Source organism: Aotus nancymaae, unplaced genomic scaffold (assembly GCF_030222135.1).
Source record: "Aotus nancymaae isolate 86718 unplaced genomic scaffold, 86718_ANA_hifiasm-v0.15.2.pri h1tg000077l, whole genome shotgun sequence".
Taxonomy (NCBI): domain Eukaryota; kingdom Metazoa; phylum Chordata; class Mammalia; order Primates; family Aotidae; genus Aotus; species Aotus nancymaae.
The window spans coordinates 2,447,104-2,467,178 of NW_026988492.1; the positions used below are offsets into that span (position 1 = coordinate 2,447,104).

Below are 20,075 nucleotides of genomic sequence, written 5' to 3' on the forward strand. Positions count from 1 at the left end.
CTTTGGAGAGTAATTTCTCAATGGGAATCTTGCTGTTTGTGAGGGAGACTGGGAATGTAGAACCCTGCGCCCCGCTTGGTGCCTCGCAAAGCAGCCCCACTCTGCGGCAGGCTGTGTGCAGAGATCTGAAGGCAAGGAAAGAAAGCAAACAGGAGGTCAGCGGGGACCACAGCCACCTCCATGAGCTTGAGTCAGGTCCAAGTTTCTGACATGTGATATTCTTCAAAGACACTTGACCTCTGCTTTTCGGATGTTGACAATTAGCAGAGTTTTGTCTAAACAAGATGGTATGGCTCTAGAAACCAAAAAGATTACACACACACACACACACACACACACACACACACACACACACAAAAGCATAGTTACAAAATGGAGCATAAAATAAAACGAATGGTCTGGGCCTTGTATCTGTTGCATCAGATAAGGTGGTTTGAATTAGAGGTATGTATATGAGAAGAGTGGTTTGTGAATCCTCCCTGTAATTAAGAAACTCTCCGGACAGAATTCAGACAAACACTGGCCAGGTGGTAACACTAGCTGGCAGGAAAAAGGACCCGAGAGGTAGAGGTAGCCCTACGCTTAGTTCTCAGTAGGGTGTTTTCTTTTTCCCTTTTCTTACTTTACTTTTTCTAAAGTAATTTTTTTATTATAAATTATCAATTGATAATTTATAATTGTATAAATTCGTGGGCACAAAGTGATGTTACGATTTATGAATACAACATAAAAGAATTGATTAAGTTTAATTAATCAAGTTAGCTGACATATTCATCCCCTCAAATATTTACTCTCTTAGCAGTTGTGAAATGTACAATACTCTTGTTATTAACTCTACCTACCGTGCTGTGTGATAGAAAAAACAGAAAAATTGCTCCTCTGTCACAGATTTTGTACCCTTTGACCATCGTCTTTTTTTTAATGCCTAAATTAGTTTCTTAATATCCAAAAGGCAGCCCTCAAATGGAATAGAGGTGTGCACAGTCACAGGCACCAGTAGAGAGACGCAAGGTTCTGGGTTCGGTGTTTCCCTTCATTTTCTTTTCCTGCCTCTCCCTCCTCTTCATCTTCCTCCCCTCCGTGGCTCCCTGTCTGCTGTGGTCTGGCTTCCTCGAAAGCTTTATACCTCACCCAGCCGTGTCTCTGCACCCTCCCACGGTCTCTCCACCAGGCCCATTTATTATGTCTCCAGCCTACTTGCCAACTTCTTAGCCTTGTTCCTTCCGTCTTCCTCCATGTGCCTGTGTCCCCCTCCCGCTGGTGGCTAATGGCTCTCCTTAAGCATCGGATCTTTGGTTTGAGTCCTCTCCATGCCGATGGTCTCCAGGCCGCGTTGGAGGTTGCTGTAATCTTTAGGTAATAGTTGTTGCCAAACCGTGGTATGTGCTTTGAGTAGATTCAGAAATTTCCAGGGGGCTCATTGCAGGACCAAACAATCCTATGTGTTGGTTATAGAGAAATTCAGCGAAAGGAGATTGATGTTTTGTTGCTGTTGTTATCTGTGGCCTTAGCCAAGGGCTCACAGGACAGTGGGAAGAACACGGGCTTCCCTCTGATCTCTGCAGCAGTGTGCTGAAATTGCCCTCACTTAGCAAGGGTTCCTTTCTCCTTTGGTGCTTTTCTGTGTCTTGGCATCTCTACTCAATCCCTCCGACCAAGAAAGGGAAAGCTAACTTTTAAAAAGCAATTTTTTTAAGTTGTTACGGGCACAGTGGCTCATGCCTGTAATCCCAACACTGTGGGAGGCTGAGGCAGGCAGATCACTTGAGTTCAGAAGTTGGAGACCAGCCTGGTCCAACATGGTAAAACCCTGTCCCTACTAACAATACACAAATTAGCCAGGCATGGTGCATGCCTGAAATCCCAGCTACTCGGGAGGCTGAGGCAGGACAATCACTTGAACCTGGGAGGTAGAAGTTGCAGTGAGCCATGATTGCACCACTGCACTCCAGCCTGGACAACAGAGTGAGATTCTGTCTCAAAAAAAAAAAAAAAAAAAAGAATTAATTTAACTAAATTAAAAGCAATTTTCTTCATTGGTCAAAAAGATGCCACCTCCACCCCCACTCCTCCACCCCCACCCCTACCCCCGTCAAAGTCTTTTTTACTTTTTTTCCTCTTTTAGAGATGGGATGTCACTTTGTCGCCCAGGCTGCAGTGCAATGGTATAATCACGGCTCACTGAAGCCTCAACCTCCTGGGCTCAAGCAGTTCCCCCACGTCAGCCACCCAAGTAGCTGGGACCGTAGGCACCCAGCACCACGCCTGGCTAATTTTTTAAAAAATTTTTGTAGAGGCGGGGATCTCACTGTGTTACCCAGGCTGATATCAAACTGGCCTCAAGCGGTCCTCCCACCGCATCCTCCAAAAGTTCTGAGATCACAGACGTGAGCCACCTCACCCAGGCTCAGAGCCTAATCTTTGAAGGCCGAGTGACTTTGACTTCAAACTACTCCTCCAGGACCTATTAATTAATCACGTACTGTGTGCAAGTCACTTTTCTAAGCACTTTACAAGCGTTATTTCATTTATTTCTCCCCACAACCTTTCAAGGTTAGAGATTTTGCCTGTTTCACAGATGAGGTAACTCGAGCCCAGTGAGCATCACTCTCCCAGCATCAGGCAGCCTGCCAGCGGCAGGCGCAGGATTTGAATCCACATCAGTCTGAGCCTAAGCCACTCTCCCACCTCGCCCCGCTGCCTGGATGCCTAGTTTCCTAGTACAGGAAACTCATTTTGTTTTCTTCCCTTGGTCTCCACAACTGGCCCATTTCTCATTCTCTCCTTAATCAAGAGCATATTGACACTGCTAGCTTCCTTACCAAGGACTTGTGTGTGTGTGAATGTGTACACGTGTGTGTATGTGTGTGCATTTTACCCACATATCTTACTTCAGACCTCAGGGCAGTCTCCCTCCTTCTCTCTATACTGACTAATATGAAGAAAATTTTAGCTACAAAAATTCATTCTCCCACATTGTTGTAATGTCCATCCCTAACAAACCTTTAGTGAGTTCTCCCTGTTTAAATCTAGAAAGACTGGATTTGTGTCTTCCGGGGATGGCACGGAATCCACTTAGGGTGCGCAGCCGCCACAGAGCGAAGCCTGGGGCTCCACGGAGCTGGGGAGGAAGAGGGTTGGTGGATCTTAGTAGGCCGGGGACGAAAGAGGTAAAATGTCTGCAGCCTATTTCTGATGATCTTCAAACTGATAACTCATAAAGGAATCCCATTTTTGTTGCTGTAATATCAGTCACAAGTTCCTTGTTTTAATTAAAGTTTCATGATTAATGTCAAATCCCTGGTTTCATGCCGGCATTTCCAACAGTCTTGTCTCTGGGCAGATTAATTTATGACTTTTTAAGTGAAGATAATCAGTGCTTTAGGCAAATAAACTATTCCATCACATCTAAGGATTCTTGCCTGGGCTGACTATACAAATGGTGCAGTCTTCCATTAAGAGACCCAGACAGACACGCTATGGAACGCTCAGCCAGTCGCCGTCACAGCCAGAGGTGATGCTGGACATTAAGGCCATTTTCCTTCCTGAAAATGTTCCGACTACATTTTAGGCCATATGGAAAATGGGTGGATTTCATTCCAAGCCATATTGATGCAATTCTGAATGGTCAAAAATGCACATTGATCATTCCTGTGGGAGACACAGTGGCTTCCCAGACCTCCTTTTCCTTCCACGAGAGTCTTTGTGAACAGTCAGCCATGTTGTGTGTGTTGATGGAGAAGGCTGAGCAGTACGTACTGTTGCCAAATGATTTTCTTATTGATAAATGGAGCAATATATTTTGTTTTATTACTCAATTGTCTCTCCCCCTCTTCCATTTTCAAGGCAAAAAAATTAGGGCATGTCTTCCTTCCTGGCACAAAATTGTTTTACTTCATCATAGCCAATCTTATTGTAAATTCATAAAAGCATCTAGAGACTTGATAGTAAATTAAAGATGTTTCAAAACAATAATGTTTCCTGGAAATCATGTGCAACTCCAGTGCAGAAGTGGTAAGAATCTGAAATTTCCATATGACTCTGATTTACTTCCCTGTCCTGTGACAACAGAAAGCGAGTTAAGTAGGTTACCCTGGCCTTGGTGAAGGTAAAATGTACAAGAAAATAGTGCTTACTCTACAGACTTCGGACTCTCCATCCAACCTCGATGAGCAGGTCTCCCGAAGAGTGTAAGTTGCTGACATACACAACTCGAAAGCCAGAGCTTTAAGGGACTGTCTGTTGCATGTTTTATCATGAAGGAGTCTAGACTTGAATCTTTCATAACCGAACTCATATTGTAATCTATTACATGTACCTCCCATTAGCTAGTGCTTCTGGCATTACGGTGGCAGCTGTGTAAAATGTTTGTTGTGCTTGTTTAGAATTGAATTGTAATGTTCTGAAGCGAGCAGTTATTCCTACATGGAAGCTGCGACACCTCTAATACTTCCACACTTTGCCATGTGTCTAAACTGCCGGAGACAGCGGTACCCTAAGAAGGACAGACGCCACCTGCCCAGAGACAGGAGCATGACTCTGTTTCTATTTCTCTCTCCCGTTCACTCACTGTTAGTTGAGTTGTCTGAAACTACACGCTTGCTGAGGACAGTCATTTTTGAATTCTCCAGCCCCTATCGCAGTGTCTGGCATGTGACAAGACAACAGGAATATTTGTCGAAACGTGAAAACGCACATCCCATCCCATCCTACCCCTTTCCTCCCTCTCCCTCCTTCTACCCTCACGCTAACCTTTGGGTTTTGCTCTCCAGGCAAAGCAGGAAAAATGCCAGCTCGGTCTCCCAGGACTCTTGGGAGCAGAACTACTCCCCCGGGGAAGGCTTCCAGAGTGCCAAAGAGAACCCCAGGTACTCCAGCTACCAAGGTTCCAGGAATGGCTACCTGGGAGGACACGGCTTCAACGCCAGGGTCATGCTGGAAACGCAGGAGCTCCTTCGCCAGGAACAGAGGCGGAAGGAGCAGCAGATGAAGAAGCAGGCTCCTTCCGAGGGGCCCAGCAATTATGACTCGTATAAGAAAGCCCAGGACCCCAGTTACGCCCCTCCCAAGGGGCCCTTCCGGCAAGACGTGCCCCCATCCCCTTCTCAGGTCGCGAGGCTGAACAGACTTCAGACTCCTGAGAAAGGGAGGCCCTTCTATTCCTGAGCACGCGGAGAACGGATGCTTCATGTCACGCAATAAAAGACTTTTCCTATGAAGACTTGTATTTTGGGAGTTTTTTTAAACCTCGATGGTACTATGGAGTATTTCTGTTGTTGGTATCAGTGCCTTTAAGCAGTGTAGGCAAAGAAACGGAAGGCCTTAATGTCTGTGCCACTGTGTCTCAAGTGTCTGTTTCGTGGAAGGATTTCCCACCCTGTGACAATCATCTGTTCCAGGCGTTCACGTGCTCTGAGCCTCTCCACGGTCCCAGGAGTCTCGGCCCGACTCATGAGCTGACCGCACATGGTGACGTCATCCCTGCACAACTCGCAGCGACACACCAGCCTGAAGTGGAGGGTGATGTGCGGTCCCGTTTTTCCCTCTACGTTCTCTTAGCTGTGAGGCGACATCTCAGTCCCTGGTGGAGGAAAAGTGGGCGGCATCCAGCAAGACCTGGGGCTTTCCGGTACATGACAGCACAGCCATTTGTCATACTTCGTTGTCTGTGGTTTCCTCTTTTCTTTCCCAGCTCCTTGTGACGGGAGAATTGGTCCTCCTGTTACAGAAGCTAAGCCATAGTCCAGCATCGTCTGGTTACCATGGGGGTCCTTTTGTAACTGCCTTATAACTCAACATTACCAATAAAGCGATGATCCTAGTCTGCGTTTATACATACACTTGTTCAGTCCTGTTCCTCACACGTGGGCTGAGTCACCACAGCTCAGCGTGGGGAACGTGGGAGACGGGAGTGGCTCCTGCTGGGGGAAGCTGGGCCGGCCATTGGCCCTGTGTCTGTCATGAGGGGAGAGCTAAGAAAGGAATTCTAGGAAGAGCTCATGGCCCAGTACATCCCAGTAATTATTTTAATTAGTTTTTGTTCTGACAGCATGTCAGGAAGGGCACAGGATGGGACAGAGATAAACCAACAGTCATTTTGATCTGCTCTCTATGGTTTTTCAAGTCACGGGCAATTGATGCTTGTCTAATACATCCACACACTGCATCTCTGCCTGGCGATGCCACGCTCCTAAGTCATTCTGCCATGAAACATAAAAGACAATAAAGGCAAAGCTCTTACGCATCACACAGAGAACATTTTCGGTCCCACAGCGGCGGTGGCAGGAAGCTCACTCTCACGTCAGTATTTGGGGCTATGTGTGGGTCTCGGGGACCTCGGTGGCTCCCGTCTTCCTTCATCGTTCTGAACATCCTGTATTGTAAACTGTGGCTGGGTTGCTAAAGTGCCTGTGAATCCCGACGTGGAAAAAGCTGGAGATGAAAGCTCAGCCTACCATGTATTCACAAAAACAGAAAAAAAGACGTGTATGGATATGCCTATTTTTTTTTTTTACTGGCACATTGTATTTTTGTGTTGACTTGTTTTTAGAAATGATGTGAGGTGTCTGCACACATACCTGTGTCTCTTCTGCATTTCTGTGTCATGGTTCTGTTCTTAAAAATGTGCAGCGGTGTCTAAGTGGTGTTACCAGTGTACGCGCAGTGACCTTGGATGACAGTGGCTCTTTCTCACAGCCTCCCCTGAGCTGTGAGAAACAGCTTTCTCTGTACATACGCGACTCCTAATAAAAGGCATATTTCTTCCTGTTCTTTTGGTGTCTCTAGCGTTCCTGGGCATCCTTGCCTAGCTGGGGTTTTTTAAAAAGTATATTAACAGATGCGATTTTTTTTTTTTTTTTTTTTTTTGTATTTAGAGAAAGTTGGAAGTTTCCTCACATCTGAGAAGCCCCAGTTGCATGAAAGGGGGCAGGAGAACCCTGGGGCCCGTTCTTGGGTGAGGATGGTGGTGGGGAGCTCACCTGTGCCTTGGAAAAGATGGTCCCCATTATGACATCATTCTCACTCTTAGTCCATTAAGACAGTATATAGTCTTACAGTGGAAGTCTGAAAGTTGGAAGTTTGCAAACACAGGAACGAGTGGTTGGTTGCATATTTGAGCACCTGAGGAGAGAGGGGAAGGGGAGCGAGAGGAACCTTCTTCGTGAGCCCACTGCAAGGCCCAGGCTGCCTAAAGAAGCCTGGGGAGTTCTGAATTGAAGGAGCCAGTAACGGATTGAACTAAGTGAATGAAAAATTAGGCAGAAACTGACATGATATTCCCATGACTGCCCTTTGCGTCCTTGGAATCATCCTAGCAAGCCAGATGTTTTGATTGAGTCCTGGCCTTGAGTATTGTGAGCCCAGAGAAAGGTCCAGATTCTAGTCCATTTCCAATACCAACCTAGTTTTTATTTCCTGAATTACAAAGTAAGGCTTTGCTATTTCTTTGAGAGGGATCCTCAAAAATATGTGTGTGGTGTTTTGAAGGCATAAAGGGTGCTATGTCCCTAGGTATATCTTGTGCACAAATATAGGAGATTTGGTCCTCACGCAAATGGCAGACTTTGCGAGGACCTGTCAAAAATGCCCTTATGGAGTGCCTAGCATCAGTGGGTTGCCATAGCAACCCTCATCCTGTCACTACATCCAAATTCTCTCACCTTAAGATTAGGAATGAGAGGTGTGTGGCAAGCCGAGGCAATACCATGGTTCTTCCGTGCATGCCAGGTGTGGGAAGTGGAAAGGGAAGATGGACAGGTATGTTCATTTTCTCCCTGACCAGGAGGCCCACTGCCAATGCCTTCATGGCTTAATTGTCACAACTGACAGCGGGCAGCAGAGCAGGGGAGGCAATAGTCGCCTGTTGTGGGGACCCAAGTCACAAAGGGACTTGTGGATTGAAACTGACAATTTGAGCAGCATTGGGAAGAGAAGTAGAAATGGTTCGCAGAGAAGTCAAAATAGGCTTCATGAAGCAGTCTTGACTCGGCAAACGGGCCTCCTGGCTCCAGGACCTTCTGCTAAGACTCAAGGGAATCCCCTGGCAGGGTGTGTCCAAGGAGGGGCCGGGCTGGATGCTATTGAGATGAGCACTGGAATCTACCCAGCTCCCTCAGAAGCCACAATTGCATGAGAGAGGGTCGGGGCACCCTGGAGCCCGGTCTTGATGACGATGAGGTGGGGAAACTCACCTGTCCTTTGGAAAAGATGATCTCCACTACTGTCTCCACTAACATCATCTCACTCTCAGTCCATTAAGACAGTATATAGTCATACAGATTTGCTTATAAATTATTAAAATAATACTGCATAGCATATCTATATTGTATGTTACTAAAGCAGTGCCATCCACCTTCTCTTTCTGTGATCAGACTGAGGGTAGCCGAAAGATCAAAGTGTTAGGGTTCAATCACTTGGCAGCTCACAGTCCAATGACCACAGCCAAGGAGGATTTCACCAAGGCTTTTATCATTGGCAACGCGCGAGGAGGACGGACTTCAGGGATAGTTTTCCAAAGCAGTACCTCCCGGAACGAAGGTGAAAACGGCTTTTATTGGGCTGGTGAGCTGAGTCTTCGTATGTCAAGCTTGTCTAACCTGCAGCCCAAAGGCTGCGTGTGGCCCGGGTTGGCTTTGAATGCAGCCCAACACAAATTTGTAAACCTTCTTAAAATATGAGATTGGGCCAGCCGCAGTGGCTCATGCCTGTAATCCCAGCACTTTGGGAGGCTGAAGCGGGCGGATCACCTGAGGACAGGAGTTTGAGACCAGCCTGACCAACATGGAGAAACCCCATCTCTACTAAAAATACAAAATTAGCCAGGCATGATGGAGCATGCCTGTAATCCCAGCTACTCGGGAGGCTGAAGCAGGAGAATCGCTCAAACCCAGGAGGCAGAGGTTGTGGTGAGCCAAGATTGTGCCATTGCACTCCAGCTTGGGCAACAAGAGTGAAACTCTGTTTAAAAAAAAAAAAAGTTATGAGATTTTTTTTGCAATTAAAAAAAATTTTTTTTAGCTCATCAGCTATCGTTAGTGTATTTTATGTATGGCCCAAGACAATTCTTCTTCCAGTGTGGCCCAAGGAAGCCAAAAGATTGGACACCCTGTGAGGTGGAGTAAGGGTGGTGCAGGGGAGTCTTCAATCTAGATCCTTCACAAGGATAGGACATGGTAAATAAGCTCCTCCCTGGGCGGGAGTTTAGTGCAGTCAGGAGAAGAGTTCAACAAGGTTCATTCCAGTTCAGGCACCTCTGGATGAACTGGTTTTTATTTTGCTAGGTCTGGGCTTCTTCCTGGAACTTTCGTGAAACAAGGAGAACTCAAGGTGCAACAGTTACCAGAGGGCACTTTTCCACAGTCTACCAGAAAACCCGGGACCCTGGCTTACAAAGCACCCCACAATTGACAGGGCTGTCCCAGAATACAGCAGAGAGTAGGACCCCAGCTTCTCTGGGTTTCCGCCAATGAAGTCCAATAGATCAATAAAGAGGGTAAACCCAGTGAATTTTCTGTTTCATAGAGTGGGGGGGCGTAGGTTTTATTTCAACCCTTGTTGAAAAGGAGTGGAAAATAAGCCACCTTGTCCAGAATCTTCTTTGTGCTCGTTGGCCACAGCTAGTACGAACAGGAGGAGACAGCGAGTGGGAGACCAGCATCCCGGTCCGCCATCGCCCTTGTTTCACCCAAATATGGCAGTCGTCAAGAATGCTGCCCTGCTCCGGCATTTTTTATTAGAAAGAGCAACAGTTGCATGTTCACATAACAGGCATCAGTAGTTTCACATATGTCATCCGATATTTGATTATTTTAATGGGTTTCTTACTCCATACTATGAGTCCTTAAAGCCCAGGTGTTTCTGAAACCAATCTGGGATGAGGCAGGTAGGTCTTCCTTTCTGGCTTTGTTTGCTAGTCATGGCAGAGTAAGTTGCTGAGGTTCAGCTACCTGCCTCCAGGTACATTCCATTAGACACGTCCTCCGTCTGATAGCACAGTGTACTATACATTTAAACGTCTAGTTCACAGTCAGCTTCTTTTTTTCCGACTCGGGTGGGGAGGAGGAAACAAAGATTACTCGGATAATGACTTGTCAGATATGGAGATAATCTTTTCTTGCTTCAGAGACAGGCTATCATCTTAATCAGGCAGCTAGTAAGAACGTTCACAGGTCAGAAAGTGAGAGTGACGGAGATGCTTTAATGGAAAACTACCTTCAGCTCCGAGTAATGATTAGATCACAAAAGCTGGTGGAATAAAATTGACTTTTTTTTTAATGTGTTGGGGATAAGGGTCGTAATTCTGAACATAAGCTTTAAAGAATTTTCTTAAACAAGAAACTGATACTCTGCTTTGGTGTTTATGGGGGAAAGGGAAGATTCTCATTGCATCCCACACAGAAGGAACTTTTTTTCCCCTCGAGACAGAGTCTTGCTTTGTTGCCCAGGCTGGAGTGCAGTGGTACAATCTCGGCTCACTGCAACCTCAGCCTTGGGTTCAAGCGATTCTATTGCTCCAGGCTCCCAAGTGGCTGGGATTATGTGTGCGCCACCACACCTGACTGATTTTTGTATTTTTAGTAGAAACGGTGTTTTGCCATGTTGGCCAGGCTGGTCTTGAACTCCTGACCTCAGGCAATCCGCCTGCCTCAGCCTCTGATAGTGCTGAGATTACAGGCGTGAGCCACCACACCCAGCTAGATGGGTTCTTGTCTCCAGAATTCAGCATCTTTCTCGCCAGCACGCATCCCCCTCCTCTCCTCAGCTTTCATATTCCATTCAGCAAAGTAAAAGCCTATGGATGTCCTCTGTCCATAAATTCAGTTGCCTTCAGTTAAGTCCCATCATAGGGAATTTCACTTTCACACTTGATCTTAGCCAAAAAGGCTGAGAAATGATAGGGAATTTCAGCTTTAAAGAATTCCATTATGAGTCCCCTAAGATCAAGAATCCTTTCCTGAAGAAGATATAACCACTTTTTCTCACATTTTTTTTCCCTTTCTGAGCTCTGAGTTAAATCATCAGTTTTTATTTCCTGATGTTTATGTTTTTTAAGCTCATTGTGTCTGTGCTGGCCTGGCCCATTCCGGATGGGTGTGTTTAACGCTGGATGTGGGAGAAGAGGACAGGAGGGGAGGAACTGAGTCCTCCCACAGTGAAGCTGAACAATTCCTCATCTTTCCTGCTTAGCACTTACTTGCTCACAGGATCAATTAAATGTGTGAAAACACCTTTTTCCTGAATTGCTCGGTGAACTGCTGAGTCACCTCACACCGTTGCTGCTGGCTTAGAAAAGCCATTTTGAGTTTGTTCTTAGATGCTGCGGTCGCCTCTGGATGATCTGATTCCCCAGGGTGTCAGCAGCCTCACGCCCTCGTCTGTGGGAGGAAGGAGCATGAGCAGGGGCGCTTCTCTGCTTCCGGAAGGCAGTCTCCCCACTTGTAGAAGGTTCCTTCTGAAATCGAGGTTTGGCTTCCATGAGGGATTTTATGATGCAAACAAACAGTTTAAGTACAATTTGGAAGGTTTTGCCATTAAAAACAGCTCCGCATGGCCCTGGGCCCAGCCAACTGCAAACTACAAGGGGAAAAAGTGCCATAGATTGCTGGCAAGTGATGGAAGGAAAAAACACAAATTTCTAAACCAGTTGCGACCCAGGCTGATGATCTGGTTTCAGGGTTCAGTTCGTATCCGACTGCGTGTATTCAGCTCAAGTTGTCAGCAGCAACGTACCCATTGCAGTTGTTTACGATGGGATTAAATGGGTAGAAACGTTGACTGACAAGCCTGAGGTGGGTCAGATTAGGGCTCGCCAAAGAACGTGGGGTGTTTTGGAATATAGCAAACCTTTGAACTCGTCTTGTAAAGCCTCAAAGTGAATTTGCATGCATGTGCCCTGACTTGAAGCTCCATTTCCAAACTTGCTTTAATTGTATCTGCTTGGCTTGGCGTCTATCTGGGCCCAAGGGGCTCCCATTCTGGTCCCAGCAACCAAAGCATTCCCACAAAATAGGAACCCGCAAAGTCCACAGCTGCTCCTGGCTTCTCACTTTATTTGGTCGATTAATTTGTGTAGCACTTTACAATTTGCAAAACATTCTCATCTTTTCTTCTTGAGTCCCCAAACCCTGGGAAGTGGGCTAGAGAAATGATAGTTCAATTTTACATATGAGGAGACTGAGAAACCGAGAGTTTGGGACTGGCCAGGTGAGGAATGAGTGGCTCAGTCAGAACCCAAAACTCATTGCCCCACCTGTGACCCCTACTCGTGATGCAAAGGTCTTATCAAACAAAAAGATTTTACCTTCAGCAGTTTTAAATTCCTTACTCGATGGTCATTGTACTTTCCTTTGAGAGGGAAAATAAGCACAATATAATGTATAAACAATTGTAAAATTAGTAATGCTTTGAAAATAGATTTTATGGGTACAATGAAGCATTCAAGCCTTTAATCCCAGCACTTCGAGAGGCCAGGAGTTTGAGACCAGCCTGGCTGGCAACAGAGCAAGACACCCATCTCTACAAAAAGTAAAAACAGTAGCCGGGCATGGTGGCATGCACCTATAGGCCTAGCTACTTGGGAGGATGAAATGGGAGGATTGCTTGAGCCCTGGAGTTCAAGGCTGCAGTGAGCTATGATCACACCATTGCACTCCTGCCTGGGCAACAGAGCAAGACTGTGTCTTAGAATTTTTTTTTTTTTTAATTTAGGGCAGGGCACGGTGGCTCGCACCTGTAATCCCAGCACTTTGGGAGGCCAAGGCAGGTGGATCACTTGAGGTCAGGAGTTGAAGACCACCCTGGCCAACATGATGAAACCCCATCTCTACTAAAAAATACAAAAAAAAAATTAGCCAGGTGTGGTGGTGCGTGTCTGTAGGCCCGTGCCTGTAATCTCACCTACTAGGGAGGCTGAGGCAAGAGAATCACCTGAACCCAGGAGGTGGAGGTTGCGGTGGGTGGAGATCATGCCACTCCATTCCAGCCTGGGCGACAGAGCACGATTCCATCTAAAAAAAAGTTTGTTTTTTTAAACTTAAAATTTTTTTTATGACTCGTAATACTATTTATGTTATAAAATTACATATTACATATGTATGCAAATACATATTTATACACATATACATATAATGGTTCGCTCGCACGTCAGGCACAGGGCGTCATAAATTTGGAATGTCTACTGAAATAGACGTTTCAGCCAGGCTTCCACGTGGATGTCCGAGGCCTCCCGGGCTCCCTCGCCGGTGACCACGTTTCATGCTGTGCCTCTTCTGCTTCCGCGTGTATGACCCTCAGACCTGAAGGGGTTCATTTCTAAGCCAGTTTCCAGGTGGAGAAAAGGAAGAGTTAAGTGAAAATGCTGGAAATGGAGGAGGATGTGAAACCTGAGGAAAGCAGGGCACCGCGGAACACGGAACGGCCACCACGAAGCGCCGGTTCCTCGCAGTGGGGCTTCTGAAGCAGATGCAAAGAAAGGCCTCGGATGCTCATCCAAAGTAGAAAAGATCGCTGGGAGATTGTGAAACAATAACAATTTGCATTAAATCATCAGCTGCTTTCAGCACAGATGGGAAAAGCCTGTTACAAAATGTTGTAAGACATTTCAGCGGGTTTCAAGCTGGACAGGCATTAAAAACATTCTTGAGCTTTTCATGTTGGGAATAAAAATGTAAATCATTTCTAGTGAGGATTTTTTTTTTTTACATACCATTTTGTCTTTGTATTTTATTTTATTTTGGGGAAGGAGACGATATCGTAATAGCCAAGGGGAAATGATCCATTTACAGGGTTGGATAGATAAAATTTATCTTCAAAGAGGTAGAATATTAATTATGCATACATAGAAAGAAACTTTGAGCTCTGAGACATTCCCAATGAAACGATGGCTTATTTCACTCAAGATCCCAGCCCAGTTCCCGTATCTGAGAGAGAAACACTGCCAGTTGCTAACGTGCCAGCTTTTCTGGGTCAGTTTCAGAGCATGGAGGCAGAGTTTGGGGAAGCCGGCTAGGACTGGAGGGGCTCTCCCTGGAAACTCTAGGACTGGCTTCTCCTCCATTGCGCCTTTAAATGGACCACGAGGGGTGGAAGGCTGGAGCCAGGAGCTGATGCAGCAGACCCATCTCTCGTGATCCCACGCCCCTGGAGAAGAGACTAGACGGCCACAGACTTTCAGCATCTGGAAGGACTGGCTGGCCTAGGGAAACGAGTTTCCAATAACTAATCCAGCTGAACGAGGCACTTCCCTTGGCTCCGGCTCTCCTTCCCGTAAGCCAGGAAATGTTCTCTCCATTCATTCGGGGATGGCTCACCAGAGACTTCTGATCTCGGACTGGTTACTCCGCAGACTACACTGGTATCTTCTGCTCTGTATCCTAAGTCCTTTTAGTGGTTCCCTCTGGACTAATTGAAACTCAGAGATATCCTGTGTGTGTGATTTGTTCAAGGTAATTGTAAGGCCACAAAGAAGCCAATATTGATTTTTTTCCTAAAGATGCCACTTTATGTGGCCTGAAATTTACAACATAGAATATGCAGTCAGTTTAGGGGAAATAATTATCTCATATTCATTTACTCATTCATGCATGCATGCATTCATTCATTCATTCATGGCTCCTGCAGTAGACCAGGTACGATGTAGATGCTGGAAACTCACCAGGGAATAACTCAGTCTTACACTAACCGGGAGTAGCAAGGCTGTGTAACGTTCAGACAGTGACGGAGAAAATAAAGAAGGATTCAGGACTGGGACGTGAGAAGGAGCAGACGAGTTGGAGTTGGGGGATCCATGTTGTGAGAGACTGGGGTGCTTCCAGTAGAGACTCTGGAGGGAATAATGGCAGGAGTGACATTGGTAGGAGTGGCCTGGGACATGGTGGTGGACACCAGGCAGAAGGTGAGATGAGGGGTGAGGCAGTCAAGGCACAGGGAGACCAGTGTGCTGGAGGACACCAAAATCATTATCAACAACAAATATGGTGGCAAGACAGTGATTCAAATGCTAAAACCTTCACAGAGTGCAGGCCTGTGGGAGACAGCGAGAAGGAGTGAAATAACGCATGGTCTAATTAACAAGCTTCCGAGGAGGAAGGGACGCATTCCTGAGAGAGGAAGAACAATGACCTGGAAGTGCCAACAGGAGTAAGAAAGACAGCTGTCCCACGTCCAACCCTGGCCTCCAGCAGCCACCACTTGGAAGGTGGCAGGCACCGGTGAGGGCAAGAATAGGGTGGGGACTGCACAATCCCTGAGGGAGGTGAGACCACCTAAAGACAGGACCTGGAGGTCTTGGGCTTCCTTCTGACATCTGAAGCAGAAAGGGGTGCAGGGCAGGATGCATCACGCAGTCTCTGAAGGGAGGCACTCAGCTCTAAAGGCTGCCAGTCCTAGGAGCTGAGGCAGGACTCACCAGGAACATGTGGGCATAGTGCCCAGAGGCGGGTATCATAGCTCCACCCATCACAGCAGCCCCAGTTCCCAATCCTGCTTCCCTGCTGTGTCTGTGTCTTTATGATAGACATCCCTCTCTCCATTCATTCATTCATTCATTCATTCATTCATTCAGGGCCTGCAGTATACTGTCTTCATCACTGGGCATTCAGGGGTGAACTAAAGAGACCCTGGGCCAGGCGCAGTGGCTCACACCTTTCATTCCAGCACTTCTGAGGCTGAGGCGGGTGGGAGATTTGAGCTCAGAGTTCAAGACCAGCCTAGGCAACATGGCGAAACTCCACCTCCACAACTACAGGAACAACGAAGAGTCCTTGATGTTCTCATAAAAATGACAGTCCAGAGGCAGGGGCAAACATTAATTAAGTAAACACACTACTAGATAGAGTATATTACATTGTGACAAGGGCAGCGAAAACAGAGTTTCTGTGAGGGAATACTAGGGAAAGGAGACATAATTAAGTTGGGGGCCAGGCGCCATGGTTCATGCCTGTAATTCCAGCACTCTGGGAGGCCAAGACCAGAGGATCGCTTTAGCCAAGGAGTTTGAGACCAGCCTGGGCAACATAGGGAGACCTCGTCTCTACAAAAAGTTCAAAAATTAGTTAAGTGTGGTCAGGTCATGTGTGCCTGTAGTCTTAGCTACTTGGGGGGTTGAGGCAAGAGGATCCCTTGAGCCCTGGAAGTTGAGGCTGCAGTGAGCCATGATTGCACCACTGAACTCCAGCCAGTGTGGCAGAACAAGACCTCCTCAAAAGCAAAAAAAAAAAAAGAGAGGGACAGTGAGAATTGGTGAGGCGTGATTTGTAAACTGAGTCTTGAAGAATTTGAAAATCTAACAAGAGTTTGGCAATATATCAAGATCCCAAAAACTTGATCCCTTGTGAACCCAAGGTTTCGTTTTCTAGGATATAGCTGATGAAACTCAAAAGGTAGACAGAGATTTATGCCCAAAGCTGTTAAAAAAATATTGTTTATAGGTCAGAAAAATTGGACGTAAACATCTCAAACTAGGGAAATGGCTAAGGAAATTATGGCATGGGATGTAGTAGTGTGTTATAGCTACTAAAATTAATGTTTATGAATAAATTCCACCAACACGGAAATACAATCACAATATAATGTTTAATAAAAGATACTAGAATATCAAATTGTGCCTTCATTATGACTGCATATATATGCATGTACACGTGTAAATATGTGTATAGATGTGTGTGTGTGTGTGTGTGTGCATGTGCGCAGAAAGGGAAGGAATAACCCCAATGCTTACAAGTTATCATGGAGCGTTTGGATTAAGTAGCAAAGCTGAATATGGATACCTTCGGGTCAAAGGTCATGGAACCTGAGCATGCCCCTATGACCCCGGCGTGCAACCTCACACAGAACCTGTGTTCAGACGGAGGAGTGGAGACTGAATGAAGACGCAAACACCACATGGCAGGAGCCAGGATCCAATCATGTCATCTGCAAACGGAGACAATTTAATTTCCCCCTTTCCTATTGGGATGCTTTTGATTTACTCTTTTCTTGCCTAATTGCTCTGGCTAGGTCTTCTAGTACTATGTTGGATACAAGCGTTGAGCGTGCACACCTGTGTCTTGTTCCTGATCTTGTTAGAGTAGCAGATAGCCGGAAATGAGCAGGCCAGGGAGCCCCCTGGGAAAAGAAGTCCTGGAGATGTATCCCACTGGCAGGCAGCGAAAAGGATATCTGGTTTTGTGGTTGGGGCTCCTCCACCCCTGAAGGGGATTTATCAAGCCCTTGCTGGAGATAACCATGCTAGGACTTTCTCCACCAACAAGCATAGGCACTGCTCCCAAAACTCACTCTAGAACAGGCTTTTGCTCATTATAATAGTGAAAAGCACACCCCTGGATGGAGATTTTAAATGCTAATGAGACACACGATGTGTGTGCTGGCATGTACAACCACAGAGCATGTGCACCCAAAGGGACCTCCTGAAACAGGATTGTAAGTGACACCCCCTCAGGCCCCTTCATGAATAATCATGTAAGAGTCTCATAAAGGGCGTTCCCCAGCACTAGCAGCTGCTGGTTCATTCTTTTGGGCAGCCTGCTCTCTTTCAGAGCTTACTACCTCTTTAAATAAACACTGCTACTAGGCTTCTACAACTTTTCCAGCAGGACCAGCCTGGAGCCATTTTCCACTGCTCTCTAGGTATGTACTTTATCTTCCTTCAATAAACTCCACTGCTTAACCCTTGCTATGCATCTCTTGGCTAAATTTTTTCTTCCGGGTTAGTCAATGACCAGGGATTCCCTCACTTCCTGGTAACAGTCTTAGAGAAAAAGCTATTAGCAGCAGACTTGTCAAATGTGGCTTTTACTATGTTGAGGTACACCCCCTCTATACCTATTTTATTGAGAGTTTTTAATCACCAAAATATGTTACATCTTGTCAAAAGCTTTTTCTGCATGCATTGAGATGATCATATGATTTTTATCTTTTTATTATGTCAACATGGTGTATATAATTTATTGATTTGTGCATGTTAAACCATCCTTGCATCTCGAGAATAAATCACACATGATCATGGTGTATGATCCTTTTCATGTGCTGTTGAATTTGGTTTGCTAGTATTTTACTGAGGATTTTTTGAATCTAGATTCATCAGGAATATGGGCCTGTAATTTTGTTTTCTTGTAGCATTCTCATCTGGCTGTGGTATGACGATCACACTGGCCTTGTAAAATGAGTTTGGAAGTGTTCCTTCCTCTTCAGTATTTTGGAAGAGTTTGAGAAGGATTGGCAACAAGTCATCTTTAAATTCTTGGTAAAATTCACCAGTGAACCCATCTGGTCCTGGGCTTTACTTTGTTGGAAAGCTTTTGATTACTGATTCTATCTCCTTAGTTGTTACTGATCTGTTCAGATATTCTATTTTTTATAATTTAGTCTTGATCAGTTGTCTGTTTTTAGGAATGTATCAATTTCTTCTTAGTTATTCAATACAGTCATGTGCCACATAACTATGTTGTGGTCAATGATGAACTGCATGTAAGACTGTAATCCCATAAGATCAAATGGAACTGAAAAACTCCTATTGCCTAGTGACCTCATAGCCACTGTGACACTGTAGTGCAATTCACCACCTTTCCTTTGTTTAGGTATGCAAATACTTACCATATGTTATACCTGCCTATAGTATTCAGTATGGTAATAAAATGTACAAGTTTTAGTCTATATTATATAGCCTCGGTGTATAGTAGTAGGCTATTCCATCCAAGACTGTGTAAATATACTCTATGATGTTTACACAATGACAAAATTGCCTAATAACACATTTCTTTGAATATATCCCCATATATAGCATGTAACTGTTCTTACTAGTCTTTCTTGATTCTTTGTATTTATTTGCTGTCAGTTACAATGTCTTCTTTTCAATTTATAATTTCATTTATTTGAGTCTTCTCTTTTTTCTTGGTAGTCTAGTTAGTTTTATTGATTTTGTTTCTTTTCAAAAAAACAACTCTTAGTTTTGTAGATCTTTTGTCTTTCTTTGCTTTTTCATTTATTTCTGCTCTAATCTTTTTTCTTTCTTCTGTTGACTTGGTCTTTGTTTATTCTCTTCTTTTTCTAGTTCCTTGAGGTGTGAAGTTAGGTTGTTTCTTTGTTTTCTTTTTTCTTAAAGTAGACATTCATTGCTAAAATTTTCTTACCATTGCTTTTGCTGCCTCCCATGAGTTTTGGTATTTTGTGTCTCTATTTTTCCTTGTTTCAAGATAATTTTTGATTTCCCTTTTGATTTTTTTTGTTTGACCCAGTTGTTCAGGACTGTGTTGTTTAATTTCCACATACTTGTGAATTTTCCAAAATTTTTCTGGTTCTTGATTTCTTGTTTATATTATTGTGGTGAGAAAAAAATAATTAAGATGATTTTAATCTTCTTAAATTTGTTAAGACTTGTTTTGTGTCCCAATATATGATCTTCCTGGAGGACGTTCCATGTGCACTTGAAAAGAATGTGTATTATACTACTAATGGATGGAATGTTCTGTATATGTTCATTAGATCCTCTTGGTCCTCATTAGATCCATTAGATCCTCTAGTGTTATTCAAGTCTGTTATTCAAGTCTGCTGTTTCCTTGTGGATTCTCTGTCTGGACGATCTCTCCACTGTAAATTGCCATTTTGTTATTGTTTACTGACTGTTCTTTTGTTCCATTGTTTCTTTCTTCCAATTTGCTATCTTCCTTTGTGATTTGTTAAATCTTCCTATGGTATACTTTGGCTACTTTTTCTTTATGCTTTGTGTATCTACTAGAGGTTTTTTTCTCTATGGTTACCATGAGGCTTGTATAAAACATCTGATAACATTCTAATTAAGGCTGCTAACAACTTCAATTACAAACAAAAACTCTACACATTGATTACTTCCCCTACATTTTATGCCATTGATGTCACACTTTACATCTTTTTATATTGTGTATCTGTTAACAAATTATTCTAGCTTTAGTTATTTTTAATACTTTTGTCTTTTAACATTTATACTAAAGTGATTTACACACCACCATTACAGTATTATTCTGAATGTGACTATGTATTGATCTTTTCTGGTAGTTTTATACTTTCATATGTTTTCATACTGTTACTGAGCATTCTTTCAT

General features: G+C 44.6%; 1 protein-coding gene across 18 annotated transcripts in view; it reads left to right on the plus strand.

The window, feature by feature from the left end:
• The window catches only part of PARD3 (par-3 family cell polarity regulator), a 704,358-nt gene extending 697,588 nt beyond the window's left edge, over nucleotides 1-6,770 (plus strand). For all 18 annotated transcript variants that reach the window (XM_021665196.2, XM_021665212.2, XM_021665198.2 and 15 more), the window contains one exon: nucleotides 4,773-6,770. In XM_021665196.2, the coding sequence (XP_021520871.2) occupies nucleotides 4,773-5,166 (394 nt within the window). In that variant the 3' untranslated portion in view covers nucleotides 5,167-6,770. The remainder of the gene's footprint in view (nucleotides 1-4,772) is intronic.
• The last annotated feature ends 13,305 nt before the right edge of the window (nucleotides 6,771-20,075 follow it).